General features: G+C 28.0%; 2 protein-coding genes across 5 annotated transcripts; both read left to right on the plus strand.

Moving 5' to 3' along the window:
• Positions 1-68: 68 nt before the first annotated feature.
• Positions 69-2,566, plus strand: St2 (Sulfotransferase 2). The gene is made up of 7 exons (XM_085664728.1): positions 69-227; positions 304-507; positions 614-710; positions 776-932; positions 1,000-1,120; positions 1,860-1,954; positions 2,031-2,566. Coding segments are annotated over exons 1-7 (990 nt in total). The 5' UTR covers positions 69-226; the 3' UTR covers positions 2,346-2,566.
• A 1,435-nt stretch (positions 2,567-4,001) lies between these two features.
• Positions 4,002-15,475, plus strand: Ask1 (apoptotic signal-regulating kinase 1). 4 transcript variants are annotated; one of them, XM_035872486.2, is made up of 24 exons: positions 4,002-4,122; positions 4,491-4,625; positions 4,724-4,932; positions 4,996-5,190; positions 6,469-6,638; positions 6,992-7,160; positions 7,232-7,531; positions 8,327-8,580; positions 8,764-8,923; positions 9,152-9,505; positions 9,626-9,887; positions 10,044-10,181; positions 10,272-10,438; positions 10,508-10,603; positions 10,668-10,807; positions 10,901-11,056; positions 11,579-11,686; positions 12,171-12,283; positions 12,361-12,530; positions 12,606-12,870; positions 13,115-13,442; positions 13,540-13,693; positions 13,773-13,849; positions 13,926-15,475. In XM_035872486.2, exons 2-24 carry the CDS (start codon positions 4,589-4,591, stop codon positions 13,993-13,995), a joined length of 4,092 nt encoding a protein of 1,363 aa, XP_035728379.1. In that variant the 5' UTR covers positions 4,002-4,122; positions 4,491-4,588; the 3' UTR covers positions 13,996-15,475. The 4 variants fall into 4 exon arrangements, with proteins under 4 accessions (XP_035728379.1, XP_035728387.1, XP_035728394.1 ...); XM_035872494.2 differs by having other exon boundaries at positions 11,591-11,686; positions 13,926-15,472; XM_085664952.1 differs by lacking the exon at positions 4,002-4,122 and adding an exon at positions 4,172-4,209.
• Positions 15,476-18,875: the final 3,400 nt, after the last annotated feature.

An 18,875-nucleotide genomic window follows, 5' to 3' on the forward strand; every position in this document is an offset into this window, starting at 1 on the left:
ATTAATTACTATATCATTCCATAAAAATGTAAAAAAGTAGAACGATTGATACTTTCAAATAAAAAAAAAATTTACGGAGATAGTAGAATGAAAATGCTTCGAAAGTGGTTTGACATACTTGCACATTTCCTTCACACAGTCTTTTTTAAATCAGTATATCTCTTAACTGTATATAAGTGTACAGCTTATGCAAAATCTAAACGTTTGTAAAATATTTTGAACAAGGAGTAAGTATAAACAAATTTTATTTTTTGCTTATATTGTATAGTGTAACTATCATTGACTAAAATAAAATGATTATAGTGAATAAAAAATCTATTATATTTTCAACTATGGAAGGCAATTTTGCTGATAAATTGGATTATATGTTTGGAGTAAAATCCAGCTTTTTAAAAGTAGAACCAGGATACTGTTTATTACCTCCTAATTATGCGTTCTTTGCTAAAAAAATAAGAGATATGAAAATATACGAAGATGACATATGGGTAGTTTCTTATCCTCGAACTGGTAATTTTGATTTTTCAATTATTTTTGAGATAAATTATAAATCATAAAATTGTAATATAATAAAATTAAGTAATATTTAGTATATTTAGTAATATTTACATTATAGGTAGTCATTGGGTACAAGAAATGGTATGGTGTATTGGAAATAATTTTGATTATAAAACCACGAAAACTCTTCTGGTGATACGTAGTCCGTTGCTAGAGTAAGGATATTAATACAATGTAAATAATTCAATTACAAAACGGCATAACAGCTGATATGTTTTAGAGCATCCGCCCTCATGGTTACAGGAAATTACGTAGATTGGTTTTCAAAATTAGGTGACTCAGTAGAAAATGTTGTAAATGCATCACGACCTCGATATATTAAATCACATTTACCTTGGGATTTATTACCTACAGATATTCACTTGAAGAAACCGAAAGTATAAACATACATTTAATTATGTTTATGAACTAAAGTAACGCTTATAAAAATTTATTATCTTTCAGATTATATATATAAGCCGAAATCCTAAAGATACATGTGTGAGCTTTTATCATTACTGTAAAGTATTTCATGATATGAAAGGCAGCTTCGAAGATTTCGCGGAATTATTTGTGAATGACAATGGTATTAATTACACAAAAGTTATATATTATTATAGAATATATACAGAATATCCTTACTTTTTTCTAACTAATAACACCAGCATATTTTACAAATAAAAATGAAAAGAAAATATATAAACATAGTCTCAAAAATGCTACATTAAAAAGTTATAACAGAAATATAAGATAACAACAGCTTGTTTTTCGTTCGATGTAGTACATATAAGAACAGATTAACAGTAATTATCTAATATGTTTATACAAGCTATTTGCTACTTGAAATGATTGTAGTAATATGGTTCTCCAAAATAAAAGGAAATCGACAAAAAAATTTTGAATATAATTAATTCAATTTTTGATAGATGTCAATTCTGTATTTATAAGAACTTCGAAATGGAACTAAAATAGATAAATATCTTAAATTTATTCATTTACTATATCAAACAAAAACCAGTCTATTGTTATTTCGTAGTTTTGTTATAACTTTTTAACATAGCATTTTTGAATCTATGTTTACGACATTATGTTTAAGATATTTTTTTTATTTTTACTCGTAAAATATGCTGGCATCTGGAAAAAAGTGTGTACATTCTCTCTCTCTCTCTCTCTCTCTCTCTTTCTCTCTCTCTCTCTGTCTCTCTCACTCTCTCTCTCTCTCTCTCTCTCTCTCTCTCTATATATATATATATATAAATAAATTATATATATAATATTATATATATATAAATTAATGATAATGCTTTTGATAATTTATATTCAAGTTCCAATGGGACCATTCTGGAATCACGTACTTCCTTTCTGGAATGCTAGAAAACAAGATAATATTTTGTTTTTAACATATGAAGATATGATGAAGGTTACAGATGAGAGTACTTATTATAACAATATTATATGTGTTTTTAAAATGTGTTAATTATAATTGCATTTTTTAGGATCAAGCTGAAATAATTAAAAAAACAGCAAAATTTCTTAACAAAACAATAACAAATGAACAAATTATTGAACTTAGCGAACACTTAAAATTCTCTAAAATGACGACAAATCCTGCTGTAAATTTAGAACATATATTAAAAGAAAAGGGTTTTGATGAAAATAATCCTAATGTAAAATTTATAAGGAAAGGCAAAATTGGTGATTGGAAAAATTACATGTCAGAAGATCTAAGTCAAAAATTTGATATTTGGATGGAGAAACATTTAAAAAATACTGATTTAAAACTGGATACAGAAAGTTCCATATGTGAATAGCATTGAAAATTACCTATTTATTATTTACTTTAAGCAATGATAAAGTTACATCAAAAATTGCTGCATATAAAAATTCAGAGAATAATTTTTGTATGCTATAATATACTTTCTTCTAGACTTTTATATAACAGACATTAATACAAAATTAGAGATAGAAAAATCTATATATTATATGTCATAATTAATTAAATGATCATACATATATGTATAACAGAATAAAATTTCTTCTGATAAATTAAATATCAGTTGAAAACTAAATAATTTCATATTACGTAAATGGAGCTAATTAGTTCTTAAATTAGTACTTAAATTGTATTGTATTTTATATCTAAATAAAAATCACTTTTTATTCAGTGTTTTTCTTATTTAAAATGTTAACATTACTTATTGGTAAACCCAATATAAAGAAATTATTAAACTGAATAAGGATGGACCAGATCTGATTAATGGAAGTACTGGTTACAGAGATATCTACCAACAAATATGAAATATATAGAAAATTCTGAAAGAGAACGAATTCAAGAAAATTGGTAATTTACTTGGATGACTACGACATTTACGAGATGAAGTACTACACATAATGAAAGAATGTCGACTGAAATTCGAATATTGAATTGTTTATGTTAAGTTTGTGACTAATTCTAATTTAAAATACGAACGTATTTAATAAATATTTGCCATTACACATAATATTACTATTTCATTAAAATTATTGAATTAATAATTTAATTGACGCGTTTCTATTATGCGTAGAAATATAAAATTATGGAATCAGTGATGCTCATTGTGTTTTGTAATCTTATTCAATCTATTCTCACACTTTTACATAATATTTTGCATTAATTTAAAGACGATTAAAATATGTATAAACACCATATGTATAATATCTAATTAGTAAACGTGCAATTAATTATATAAAGTCCGGCTAATTATTTGTATTTTACAATACAATATAAATTCATAGAATACATTCATTTATATTAGGGAGACCGGAAAGTAATGTCGCTTTCTTAAATTAAATTCAAACAAATAAATTTTTAACAATTTTTAACAATTTTTAACAATTAAATATCGACATGCGCAGAAACGACATTACTTTCCGGTCCCCCTAAACTATATATTTTTACATACATATATATGTCATTGTGTGATATTGAAATGTAACTTAGCATACTCTCCTGTTCACTCGTCGACTTTAGTCGATCGACAAAAGAATTTTACAATGCAATGGGGAAACATGCACTGTTTTCATCCAAGATTTTTCATTGCATATAAAGGAACATATATAGTCTTTCATCCTCGTATTGACTTTATACTATCCTAATAATAACGTTAAAGACTTTCTCTGCATCTCTTATATTCTTTGAGAACTCATTTCACTCGATAAAGACAATGATCGATAAATGCTTTAACAGTTTGAAATTTTTCTCTAACATATCTTGTAGTTTTACTCTCAGTTATTTATATAGAAAATTAAACTTAACCAGTTCATGAAAAATTTTATGAATGAATGGAAAATTTTTAATAATTACTTTGACTAATCTAGCTACAGATTAAAATAAAATGTTCATTTCTGTTTAATCCATTATATCTCGTAGTGTTTCTATTTTTGAATTAGTAAAGTAAGAGAGAAAGATATAAAGAACTATGTATGCACCATCTGTGTGAAGGAAAAGAAACTTCTTGCAGTAGGTTGTACTTGTGCGCGACCTCGAGCCCGGATTTGTGTGTTCTAGAAGAAACAGATAGAGATTTTTTATAATGTACGCCATAAAAGGTATTGTTTTTTAACCCTTTACAAATTAAATCACTCCATTTATCGCAGTTGTTTAATTAGTGAAGATTCATTCAGCAGCTTTTCAAAGTAATTTATTATACAGACGATCCTAAAGCAAATGCGACTGTCATCAAATATTTTTGCTTTTGTAATTTATAATTTTTGATAATCCATACCATAAACTATTTTCTATTTTATTATAATTATTTTAAAGAATATTTCATGTATAAGAGTAGTTTTGTAAAGTCTAAATAAAAATTTATTTTATATTTGCATGTTGGAGTATATATTATCAATATAATTTTATATATATGTGTTATATCACTGATTACGGTAATTGATTTAAATATATTTTTCTTAATGTCCAGAGAAAAGTACGAGTAAATTAATCAACAAGATTTGTGACTTATAAATTTGAAGAAAACTACCTTTATAGAGTGACGGTCATAACAAGTATATAGTTAATATGCCGTCCACTTGTGGAGATACTATAGATGTACCAGGTATTAAAAAATATATTTTATAATAATGTTTCATGAAAATTATATTACACATTATTTAAAGATATAATGTATGTATGATAAATATTATTTTTGTATAGTTGGAATAGTAGATGGTATATCCAGTACAGATAGTATTGGAACACAGAGCGATGTTTCTGGACATACTACAGTATCAGGAAGGCCTAGAATGGATGTAGCATGTGTATTAGATCTACAACAACCAGAGCATCTTGCACAACGAAAAAGAGCTTTAGAAGAAGTAAAACAAGCATGTCATTTAGTGAATGCAAACATGCATCATATACAGGTACGTCAAGTAATATAAGCATATTTATTATGTTATATAATTTAAAACGTGTTTTCATTGCAGTTTGAAAAGCTTGATTTTGGAGAAACAAATGTTTTGGATACATTTTATAATGCAGATGTAGCTGTGGTTGATTTAAGCATTCAGTTACAACAATCTGCACTATTTTATCATCTGGGTGTCAGGGAAAGCTTTGGTATGAAAGAAAATATCTTGCTTCATAACGATGTAGATACTGAAGCTACAATTAGACTTAAGGTATGTATGCTTTAATAACAATTACAAAATATATGATATAAAGTCCAATATATAAAAATTATACACTAGATCAATATGCGTTCAATAAACATTTTTTGTAACTATTAATAAATATAAAACGAAAAAACAAATAACAAATTATATTAAGAAGTATTTAGAATACTTAAAAGTTTTAAACTCTCTTAACATAGAAGTATAGGTGTCAATAGGAAGTTTAATGATCAATTAATAACCTTGTCCATTTATCAGAACTATAATAGAAACACTGAAGCAATAATCTTAATTAAAGGTCTTATAAATAGCCATGTTCTATGAAACGAACCTACTATATCTTGATTAAATACTTATTACATATTACGAAATTTAGTTAATTATATTTTTTAATAGGTTATATTCTCTTTTAAAGTACTTTTAGTTTTATATAAATTAATTAAAATTTTGAATGATTATTTTTTTTTATTAAATTTCTTAGGCGAAGGTATTAAGTATGAATTATAAATATCATTTATGTCATTTCATCTACTAATGGCAATAGTACAAGTGTTAGACAAATATATATTATGATAAAACCTATTTGAGATCATGGTGATTCGCGCGCATGCGGCACATGCGGTAAATGCGATGTCTTATTATCTTCATAAGTCTCATACTTCGTCATTCTTGTATCTACATTTTAACGGATTATATTCAAGTTCATTATTCTCGTGTTGAATTATTAATAATTAAATAATTAATAAATATTATTATTTTGTCATTTAATAATTGTCAGTTACTATCACCGATATTCAAATATCTTTCATAGGATTTATTGTACCACATAAGAAATTTTAATATCATAAAAGTTTATTTAAAATATTCGAATTAAATTAACAAATAGATGAGTAATATTCGTTTCGATAGAATCAGTGTATGAATAATCTTATCATATACTATATATGTAGTTTTACTATATATGGAGTTGAAAAATGAGTCCATGCTTTTAATATAGCAATTACCATGGTGCTTACTGACAGTGCACACTAATCAAAATTGCTCTATATTTTTCGTTCTATAATGCAATTTATATTTATATTTGTAGTACAATAATTATTAAAATTCAAAAGTTATATTTGTAGTATAATAGGAAATTATATCTTACCAAGTATATTATATCCTATCAAATTAAATTGTGACAGTGACAGGCTGCATTAAAGAAACATGCATACATCCAAAGTAATGCTTTAATATATTTTATTGTAATATATAAGACAACTAATATAAATGAAATAATTCTTACAGTTATCATGTGGTAGTTATACATTCGTGTCATATCGTGTAATAGAATGTGGTTCTTGTGTTGCTACTTGCCCAGCAACTAGTAGAATTACAGGCGAAGAATCCGTAGATCCAAAACAACATCTTACACTAAAATTAAAGAAATTATTTCAAGATGTTGAAGTACAATCCAAGTAAGTTTTACAATAATATGTAAAAATAAAATATTTATAAAATAAAATATTTATAAAACTTTGTATAAATTGTTGCCATCTGTAATACAAAAGCTAATATGCATTCATAAGTAATTACATCACAGACAAAAAGAAATTTTGTTGTCATTCTTATCTTATCTTTTTCTCACAATCTTTATTAAAGTATGTATTACGTTAAACTGAATAATCTTTGTATTACTTGAAGTACTAAATTGTTTTTTAATTTAAATGTAGTTCTTTATGCAATCAAATATAATTGCACATCTTTAACACAAATGAATAATAATTGTACGTTTTATTAATATTATTATCATCATGTTTGATGTTTTTAGAGCTCATATGAAAGAAAAATTCTTAGCAGATTTACGTAAAGCACGTGAAACCTATTCAGGAGAAGAACTCTCTAGAGCATTGAACAACATGCGTAAGCGCTTGGATGATCCCAATGTTCTTTCTGGAGAAGTAGTGCTTAATGTACTCATTTCATTTCGAGAGATACAGGTAATTTGTACATGTAGTGTAATATGATAAAAAATGATAATATATTTAAACTTATAATATATTTGTTCTAGGGTTATGATGCAATGGTACAATTAGTAGATGATTTAAAAACTATTCCTACACATAAAAATTATATAAATACCCCTGCTATTCGTTACTTATATGCTTTTGCACTAAACAGACGAAATAAAGAAGGAGATAGGGAAAGAGCTTTGAAAGTTATTGAAAAGGCATTAGAAAAGAAAGAAAATCATGTACCAGACATGCTGTGCTTGTGTGGAAGGATATATAAGGATAAATTTGTTGAAAGTAGACATACGGATCAAGAAAGTTTAAGAAATGCTATTCATTGGTATAGAAAAGGTTTTGAGGTAATATTTATATATATGTCTATACATATGGTATTCTTCAGCCAATGCATTGCTTTGAAATGATGAATTTATAAGATTAAAATGATAAAAATGTTAAAAATATTACAAGAAATTGATAATTCCTGAGGTACATATAAGTGGCCAAGAAATAATTAGACTCTACATTAACTTTTGTGTATGGAAATCTATACTGTGAAGAAATATAACAATGCTAACTTTTTGTAGGAGTCAAGCCAATATAAAATAATGTGATTATGATGAACTTGTACTATATGATTAGATATGTGAATATTACCATATTATAAGCTCTTAATATTTAGAAATATTGATTATATTTTTGACAAACAAACATGAGTTAAGGTGGGTGGAATTCAAATAATTCAAAATAATAATGATATATACAAGTATTATATAGAAGTATTAAAATGTATTTGAACATATTTATTATTCTGTAAGCTTTTTCTTTATTTTACACTTATACTTATGTTTGTATATGATATAAGTTTATTATCATTTATTTTTTTCTTTATATTACTATTATTGATCATGAAAATTCTTTTATATCTGTGATTGTCTGCGCCCTTATTATTTATACAAATAGAAAAATTAATTATCAATTTCTTAGCTTATGATATCAATATTTTCGTTTGTTGTTTTGATTTCAAATCTATTTTTCCAAGTTGATTCAATGGCTGTCGAACATTATATATATAACAATATGCATGTCAACAAAAGTAATTATAAATTACATTGAGGATCATAATATTTAGCATGATTATAATTTTTGATCATTAGGTTCAACCAAACGAATATGCCGGTATAAATCTTGCTACACTGTTAGTTATAGCAGGAAATGAATTTTCAAAAAGTGAAGAATTACAACATATAGGAATGGTATTAAATAACTTAATTGGAAAAAAGGGCAGCCTGTCAAGTTTAAAAGATTATTGGGATGTTGCAACATTTTTTGAGATTAGTGTGTTAGCAGAAGATTACTCAAAGGCTATTCAAGCTGCTGAATGTATGTTCAAACTGAAGCCACCCAACTGGTATGTATAACAAATACTTTAATATTTTTTAATACTTTTTTTTTAATACTTTAATATATTTTTTACATTAATACATTAATACATTTAATATATTTTTTTACTTTAATGGATATTTTAATATATTTTTTAATAATTTTTGTATAAAAATTATGAATTTTCTATATGAAAGCAATTTTGTTATAGGTACCTGAAGTCAACTATAGGCAACATATCCTTGATAGATAGATTTCGCAAAAAAAATGAAGAGGCTGAAGTTTCACCTGAGGAGCAAATATTTAGTTTCTGGATGGACTACTTTGTGGAAGCCACAAAACCGGAAGTTGGAGATAGTATACGGTTTCCAGTAAGTTGATAAATGGAATCGTTCTACAAAGGATCCAGTTTTCAATTTGGAAGACTATGGCTTATAGTATTGCATTACGAAACCAGCTTGCTTCTGTACATTTTTGGTCAAAGTAAGAATAATATAAAATGCTTTTCTGTGCAGGTCCTTAGATTAATTTTTATTAATAAATTTTTTATTTTAAACTATTTATTGAAAATGTATTGTTTTATATATTTTTTGTTTTAGCTTCTAGTGTTAGAGCCAACAAAAATTTTAATGCCAAGTTATGTGAATGTCAATCTTGGTGCGGAAGAAAAATCGATCCAAATATGGAATTTATGTTTGGATAACATGAAAAATAACTGTAAACAAGTACATGATTGGTTGTTTACTGCAAATATGATTCGAAGTGTGAGTTTATATAAAAGAGATGAGAGATGTCTCTTTCTATACGTTCATCAAAATTCTGACGATTTCCAAATGTATTTGCCATCTGTACAATGTAGGCAAAGATTTTATGATTTGGTCTTAGAAATGACTAGAGATCAAGAAGGTATGGTTACAGATTTAGATGCTTACATGACCGATGATCGTATGAAGGTCAGTAAATTTATAGTAAATAGAAATAACATTAGTCAATTAAAAATCCATTATATATAATCTAAGATATATATATATATATATATATATATATATATATATATGTATTTATATTTTTAGTTTGAATATGAACTAGATGATCAAAATAAAAGAATAGTACTTGGAAAAGGAACATATGGTGTTGTGTACGCAGCTCGTGATTTGAATACCCAAGTGCGCATAGCAGTAAAAGAAATTCGGGAACGGAATTTGGGAGATGTTCAACCTTTACACGAAGAAATTAAATTACATAGTCAGTTAAGACATAGAAATATCGTTCAGTATTTAGGATCGGTAAGTGAGGACGGATACTTCAAAATTTTTATGGAACAGGTCCCAGGAGGTGAGTATTAGAAATTTTTATATAAAAAGATATATGTTTCTTACGCTCTTGCATGCACGCGCACACATAAACATTTATATATATATATATATATATATATATATATATATATATATATTATTTTTTTTTTTATACAATTATCTTTTTTCTATTTAGGAAGTCTATCTGCTTTACTACGCTCTAAATGGGGTCCATTAAAAGAAAATGAGTCAACAATATCATATTACACTAAACAGATTTTAGAAGGACTTAAATATTTACATGATCAAAAAATAGTTCACAGAGATATTAAAGGTATATAGTACATATAGGCAATCGAATATATATGATCTTTGATAAAATATTTAATACTTATTCATACATACTCTTGGTTTTCATTTTTAGGTGATAACGTGTTAGTTAATACTTACAGTGGAGTAGTTAAGATTTCAGACTTTGGTATGTCTAAACGTTTGGCTGGTCTTTGTCCAAGTACTGAAACATTCACTGGAACTTTACAATACATGGCACCAGAAGTTATTGACAAAGGTCAACGTGGTTACGGTGCACCTGTAAGTATAAATATATTTCTATATAATATAATATATATTACAATTTTTTAACATAAATTGTGACATTAGGCTGATATTTGGTCTTTGGGCTGTACTATAGTTGAAATGGCAACAGGAAAGCCACCATTTATCGAATTGGGTTCTCCTCAAGCAGCTGTATTCAAAGTAAGTAAAAGATATATCCTTTAAAAAATTTAATAATAATCAAATTTTTTCATTACTCTTATAGGTTGGATATTATAAAATACATCCTGAAATACCGTCCGAATTATCCGAGAGAGCAAAAAGTTTTATATTAAGATGTTTTGAACCAAATCCTGATGTGAGAGCAACTGCTGCCGAATTGTTGGAAGATCCATTTTTAAATGAGTGCGACATTTTATATTTATTGAATAATTATTTAACAATATACTAAAATATTAATATTACATACAATACTCACTTTATATTTAATATTTATAGGAAAAAGAAAACTAGTAGATTAGCAGCACCACCAGACTTTAGTAGAAGTATATCTGTTCCTGCGGATAGAATCGATCGTTTAGGAAAGTGTGACAAAACAAACAACAATCATATTGTAACTGCAATTCCAATGCAAACATCACAATCAGATGACAGGTACTGTTGATATTTATAATTATCAAATATTATTTTTTTGGGAGCTTGAGAGTAATTTATATTTGAGTCATTACATTTTACAATCATTCAATGCTTGAAATTGATATATATGAAGCTTTGAAGCCAACATTTTCATTGTGATATTGTCAATAGTTGATAGCTGCTTTTAAATATTATATGTAGTCCCAAAAGCTTAGATATTCATATCTTAGAGATATAATTATCTATTTATGATAGAACACAAGAATACATACATTGTATACAATCTTGTAATATAAAATATATAAATATCTTGTAGATACATAAATACATATGTACATATATAGAAAAAGCATTTATAAAATTTAATTTATTTATTTAATATTTATATTTTTTTTTATAAAATAATGGTATAATTAACATTACTAAAATGATCTATTTTATATAACAAGAATATTATCAAAGATATCAGGTTTATTGGATCAAATTATAATTGGTATATAATTAACAAAGTATTATTATATATAATATTTAATAATTAAGAATTGCATGTAGTGGAGGGCTAACCAAGTCAAGCCCATTGAGAGAGCGCAGTCCAGCTCACCTTCTGTCTCCCATCAGCATGCCATCTGCAACTCTTTCTTTTAACAGGTATGATACCTTTATTGAAAATTATTGATGTAATGTGAATATACACATTATAAAATTTATTGATTCTTTATATTATGAAACGTTTACAAATTATTTACAACAGTATGAATAGACAATTATGTTCTTAAATTTTTCATTTCCTTGTATCACATTATTATAGATAATAATGTTCTCCTAAACAATTCCTGCAGAAATTCATGTGATGCTTTTTATTGCTGAACTTACATGTGGTGAATGATATTGCTTTATCAAACATTTACATATAAAATATTTAAGCAGGGGTGTGTGGTACAAATAAATTATAGTAATTGTTTCCATAATGTTAATTTTATCTATGTGATTAAATAAGTAGAAATTATATATCAATAGAATATATATGTATGTTGAAATAAATATTTTAATAGATAGTTGTATACAATATATACTTGTGTATTCTATAGGGAATAATATATAAATATAATAGTTTACTTGTTTCTATCTTTAGCACAATAGGTAATACACCATCAATAGAAACAAGTGAAAGTGATGTGACTGGAGCTTCTATAACTAGAAGAAGTTCTTCTGGTGGATTATTATCACCGGAAGTTGAATTAGGAGGTAAGTACATGCATGCACATATATAAAATTTTTAATTTGTTAATAAAATAGCTGAATAAATGTCCGATTCATTGCAGGGCAATCAGGACATAAATCTGGTGAAGAACAAGAAGGCTTTTACCTATTAAAAAAAGATAGTCAGAGAAGAATGACACTGACAAGGGTTCTTAGTCAAGATGAAACAAAAATTTGTGAAGTTTGGATGAGAGGTATACATCAGGATGTAGGCCAAACTGTTTTACGCATGGTAATTTTACAATATATATTTCTAGATTATGATAAATACAGATTATAACAAATACTAATATCAAATTATTTTTAGAATCATTTGATATTATTGATGCGTGGATTAAAGGACTATATTTCTGAACAAAATCAAGAAGTGATCATAACAGCTATACGCACATTGAAAGAAGAATTAGATTTTGATTCAACTGCGATTAACCATCTTCAACTGGCTATTTACTTGTTTCAAACAGCAGTAAATGAAGTTTTAAGAATGCATAGCATTAAACCACATTGGATGTTTGCATTGGATAACTTAGTAAGAAATGCTGTTCAAGCAGCTATTACAGTATTGTCGCCTGGTGAGTTCTTCTTTTTTACTTTCATATATACATGTACATTTGCGGTCATGATATGAATTTAGATCATAAAATTGAATATGTAAAATCGAATCTTAGTATATTAATGAAAATTTTCAAAATATTTTATAGAAAAATAATTGCTAATAGCAAGAATCTTGAAAATAGTACTACAAGCTCTTCTTATCAAGAAGAGCTAACAAATATATTAATTTTAAACGAACTTTTTCTGGATTTGATTTTATAGAACTTGGAGCAAATTTATTGGGACAAGAGCGCGTTCAACCTGGTGGTCAAGGTCCTGAAGAAGGTTCTACATCTGGTGTTTCAACAGTTAATTCTATAAAGTCTCAGAAGATAGCAGATTCTGTTGATAACAAGTATTGGAAAGAATATCATGATCAAATGGGCACTTTAAAAATGGAAAACATGAAGTTATTGCAAGAATTGTTAGATTGTCAGAAATCATACCAAGTATTATTGCAGCAAGCTTTAGAAGAACAAAGAGCACAAATGAATACATTGACTCATCTTTGTGAAAATATTAATAGAAAAGCTTTAAGACAAGAATCAGGGTAAGCATTCTTAGATGTAGTTTGACTTTTTTAATAAAATTATTATAATAATTTTTATAGAAAGAGAAAGAAAATTTATGTTATAATTTTTGTGCAGTTATAATTCTACTATATCTGGTTGTAAAAACGGGACTAATCAATCAGACTTATTACAAATAGAAAATACAAATCCTATAAATCCTTCATACAAAGATGGAGCACTTATAAATTGGTTACAAGATCTTCAAATAGATGAAGTTTCGATCGATAGGGTAAATATTGTTTATATCTTTCATATTAAAAAATTAATTGGTTATAATCTATTTGTAATTATTATTATATATATTATAGTTTATGTATGAGGAATACACTTTGGAAGACGTTTTAAATTATCTTACGAGGGATGATATTCGAAGACTCAATTTAAGGTAATTCTATTATATTTTTAAATATATAAAATCTATTTATAAAAAGGTTTAATATAGTTCTATATTATACATATAGGGGCGGCGTCGAACTAAGGATATGGCAAGCTATATTAAAATATAGAAGGGATCAGGAAAATACAAATTAAAAAAAAAATAATTTCTATATTTTACGAAGAGTCAATCGTTCTTTTATTATCTGTATAAAAGTTTTCGAGCAGGGTAACGTACTTTCGTCAAGTCTGAATGCTATGAAATAATATTACATCAAAGGATATATTTTGTTTGATGTATCGCCTAACATAATTGGACTTCCACTTGAGATCATGAGTGACACGATGATATTAGTAATGTATCACGTAGTTCCTAATTATCGATTATTTGAAGATCGCTATTGTAAATATCAATAATTAATTAATAATGCAATAATTTGTTTTCTTCTTTGTGCGACCACTTGTTAAATTTATGTAATTTAATATTTTTTGTCAAACATATGCATCATGATGTATACATCTTAATGATACAGAATTCGTAGTTTTTTAGTCATTGTATCACATTCGATTAAATCATCTTATTTTCGTCTAAAGCAGGAAATATTCTGTTTACTTCTATTCGTCTTCAATTAAATCATTTATCATTCATTACATACTCAGTAATTAACAATACATTTTTCATAGATTTCGATGGAATATCAATTGCATTCTTATAGAAAAGAAATTATACTCACGATTGGTATCGTTAATGTATCGTATACATTGCAACTGTACTACTATCATACAAATACAAATAACGCATACATCTGTGGTACGAAATTAAATAATTACGCAAGTTTTTAACATTTTATTAAAAACGCGAAAATCAATTAAATTATTATCAAAAACATTTATATGACAATACTAATGCAGCTTAGAAACGTTATATTTTTAACGTAATATTACATTATTATATAATAGGAAACGTTTCTATGTGGTCTAATGCTTCCTCACATGCAAAATTGTTTTCAGTGCCTATAATACTGGTTATAACTGGTTATAACTGTTTACAGTTAGAGTACAAGAAGTAATATTTATTGTTTTTCGTCTTACATGTTATCCAAATCTGTGTATCATATTATCTTTACGTTTTTAAACAACAAAACATGAAATAAAGAGACAATACACTCTTCACTCTTAAGAAATGATATGCGTGAAATAGTAATCAAGTAAATTATTTTTGGTTGTAAGAATTTTCTTTTAACGATCGAAAAAACTACTTGATATTGCTTTGAACATCGATCGATTCGTTATGATACAAGTGCCTACTCTGTTAATGAATACTTCGAATTTTTCATGTATTCTATGATATATTATATATATGATAATGAATAGATCAATTGTTAACATTACTTTTTGTCATGTCAGACTATCGAAGGTGGAGAACTATCATCGTGACGAAATAGTTGCTCTCGGGTTTTACATATATAAGCGAGAGTAGATAAGTCGTTACACTGTTAAAATATTGTTATTTCTGTCGCATAATAAAATTATCATCGTTGATCTTAACATTTACAATAAAGAATTGAATGAATGTTATATTGAATTTTTAACTCTCATTACGAGTTCGTTTTAAACCTTACCAGAGGCTACAATAAAATATTTCGCTGATATAATTTATATATTTACTGCATTGTGTAGTAAAAAAATCGAAAGATTAAATAAAATGGAAGAAAATATATTCGTTTAGCGAAGTACTTTGAGATAACAATAGACAATTATTATGAAAATTGTACAAATTGGGCTCATTGTGTGAGAATGTGAAGTGTAGAAGAATCAACGCCGATTGCATTTATTTAAAACATAAAAGTTTTCGTCAACGAATACGTGTAAATGGCATCATTTTTTTTTATTCTTTTTTACCATCAAAATATTTTTTACTGCTCTCTCTCTCTCTCTTTCTCCCTCTCTCTCTCTTTCTCTCTTTCTCTCTTTCTCTCTCTCTCTCTCTCTTTCCATACGAGTGTGTTATTGCGGAGCACTAAAAGCAATGGTATAAAATATTCAAAGTATTCCGGATATTAATCCAATAGTTTTAATCTTTAATTCTTTTTTGATTTACAAGAGTGTATATATGCCCCGCCGAATCATTGTATCTAATAATTATTAATCTTATTGAACGCGAAGATAAGACATAACATCTAAATAGTCTTAATTGACACCATTATATTAGAAGTTCTCTCGATCGTTTTCACCCCTCGCATTCTTAGAAGAAAGATCACTTTCACGTTTCATGACTTCGTTACGGTGTGGTTTTATTTATCTGTAATATTCTTTTTTTTCATTATTTTTACATAATACAAAATATGAGTATTTTTTATAATATGAATTTTTTCCCTGTATTATTTCAAATTTTTAAAATTCTGAATGGAAGTATCGAACAATTCTAATCGAGAATCAAATTTTTATAGAGATTAACGTTATTGAAAGGAAATTATATTTTAAAATATAATTTTTACGAGTACAATGTATAGAGTGGAAGAAGGAGAATAAGGAGAAGTCGGTTCTTTTATAAGTGCCTTTATGATCTCGTTGTTTTCCTTAAGAATCGATATCGTTCCCGAGACACGCAGAACTCTTATCGTCGTAACGCAGTTATCGAAGAATATTTTTCCACACCTATCTATCGAATTGGCAGGGAGCAGCTGTTATTGCAACGATTCTGGCGGCCCTTGTCGTCATTAGCAATTCCATAACGAAAGTCTGGCCGTTTCAAGGGCGGGATTTCTCTCTCTCTCTCTCTCTCTCTCTCTCTCTTCTTTTATCTCTTTTCCTTCATCGAATGCTCGCGTTTTTGCAAATATAAATGTAAATGCTTACATTCCGAAGGGTTTGGTTGTTGCTTCTTTTCCTTCTTCTTCTTTCTCTCCCTCTGTTTCTTTTTTTCTTGATCTTCGTAGTATTCGCCAAATATGAAATCGCGAATAAGGGAGTGGAAGAAGAGGTGGATGGAAGCAAATCTCAGAGAGAGCTTTACCGTCAAGCCGTTCGATCGTGCTTCTCCTCGATGGGGTAGTCCGTTGCTCATCCTAGCGTATTATTAAATCAGTTTTCCTCGCTTCGCCTTCTCTTCAAATACGCTACTTCCCTATCCACACTTTTCAACGGCAATACGTCAAAAAACTTCTTTACGAATCGTCGCACATTTTCTTCTCAGCCTCCGTCGCTAGAGATTATTTTTTAATATCCGTGATATCCCTTTTTCAGATGGATTAGCATGAAAAGATTTAAGATAGCTTTCCTTAACCTGTTAACTTGAAAATACTTAATTACGAGTCAATTTTATATCACTATCGAGGTCTTTTACAAAACCTTCAATTCTAGCTCGTTCAGTCTCTATGTAAATCCAAGCCTAAAATTGTGTACGCAGGAGCGTCCTTTACTTTGGGCTCTTTGAAATCGCAAATAAAGCGGTGCAAACGAGCGCCGAATCAGAAGCCATTCCGAATGATTCCAGTCGAACGTGAAAGGGAGATTTTACTCTGATCGAGCTACAAATCCAGTCCTCTTTCTCACTCTCGTTTTGTCTCTTTTTTGGAGTGCCCTTCTCCGGGCCGCTTTTACCTTTTAATTAACTAACTACGTCTGTGAGTTACGTAACTAAAAAGGATTTGCATTCAAGGATAAAAGATTTCCAACGTCGCCCAAATAATCCATTTTCTTTAGAAAAGATAAAGTGGAATTAAGAGAAAATGGTTTTTGTTGTCATACGTAGAATAAAATGAATCACGAAGTAATTTGTCGAGATACTGTGAATCATTGATGAATTACTTTAGCATAGAATTATTTCTATCTTACTTTTAGTTTTAATTAATTTTTAAATGAAGTAATAACGAAAATATATAGAAATAAATATTAAATTCACAAAGATGAAAATATCAACTGTTGCAACTGTTTACAGTTCCAACTGTTAACTGTTATTATTATTTTAGCTAATAATTATATAAATAATTTAATCGTCTCGTATGATTAGCATCGTTAATTAAAAAAATTTAATCATTAATTTAAAAAAGAAAAGAATCGTCGAACGATCTCGGATTATTATACAGAAGAGAACAATGAGCCTTGATTTTCTCTCAATCTCTTCGTCTTCCAACATTGTGACACCTCGTCGTCCGTTGGAATTAATTACTTTCAGCTTAAAATCCTTAATTTGTTACCGAAGGGACAAGGCTGTGATGACCGAGAAGAATCGATGCAGCCAGCCAATAAAATCTCTTTTCAATAGTTTCTTTCTTTGTTCTTTGCGCTGCTTTGGTCAGCATCAATGTTGGCGACGACAGAATTCTAGAACTTAATAACAGAAAAAGATATTGCTGAAAAGATAAAAAGATAATATTTTTTTCGGCTCGTCGACTGGCTTCAAATTAGTCTTTGGTTGTTAAGTTCTAGCACGTTTCGCCGAAAGGAGTCTGCGACCGATATTACACCGTTCTCGCCACACCCTTTCTCCTCTCATAACACCCCAAAGGGCTACAAGGCAACAGATGTATCCGATACATATTCATATCTTCCACGTCTCTCTTCCCATTATTGTTACTGTTATTATTGTCAGGGGTTGGTAAAGTTACGTCGGTATAACTATTAAAAGAAATACGTACGAATTTTAGTAGAGTCAATTTGAAAGAAAATGGAAAAATAAGAGAAAGAAATGTACTCGTAATCTTCAATCGTAACTATAAACGGTATCTCTTCCATGATCGCGGAGGAATTAATTAATATCGTAATCGAACGAAATTTAAGATGACTTGAATGGATTTTAAGCTTTGAACGACACGTCCTGATATTAAGTTAGTTAGCCGTTGAAAAGTTTGACATGTAAACGGATGCTTGTTTTGCCGAGGGGAAAAAAAGAAGGCTTTTAATCGTCCGTACTTAATACTTCGTACCGTGGGAGTTGGAGAAAGCTGGCATCTCGAGAATCCTTTAATCTCCATGATCTATTATCTCCTCGAGAGAACAGTGGGTGAGAATTAGCCTTCCCTCGTAGGACCGGC

Source organism: Vespa mandarinia, chromosome 2 (assembly GCF_050613455.1).
Source record: "Vespa mandarinia isolate Hongniang chromosome 2, ASM5061345v1, whole genome shotgun sequence".
NCBI classification, from domain to species: domain Eukaryota; kingdom Metazoa; phylum Arthropoda; class Insecta; order Hymenoptera; family Vespidae; genus Vespa; species Vespa mandarinia.

Excerpts from the sequence above, each read along its gene's own strand:
- Ask1 (XM_035872486.2), top strand. The coding sequence starts at position 4,589 with ATGCCGTCCACTTGTGGAGATACTATAGATGTACCAG. Across the intron at positions 5,191-6,468 it reads AAGCTACAATTAGACTTAAG|TTATCATGTGGTAGTTATAC; the intron begins GTATGTATGCTT and ends TAATTCTTACAG. Across the intron at positions 12,284-12,360 it reads ACCGGAAGTTGAATTAGGAG|GGCAATCAGGACATAAATCT; the intron begins GTAAGTACATGC and ends GATTCATTGCAG.
- St2 (XM_085664728.1), top strand. Across the intron at positions 508-613 it reads AGTTTCTTATCCTCGAACTG|GTAGTCATTGGGTACAAGAA; the intron begins GTAATTTTGATT and ends TTTACATTATAG. Across the intron at positions 933-999 it reads TTCACTTGAAGAAACCGAAA|ATTATATATATAAGCCGAAA; the intron begins GTATAAACATAC and ends ATTATCTTTCAG.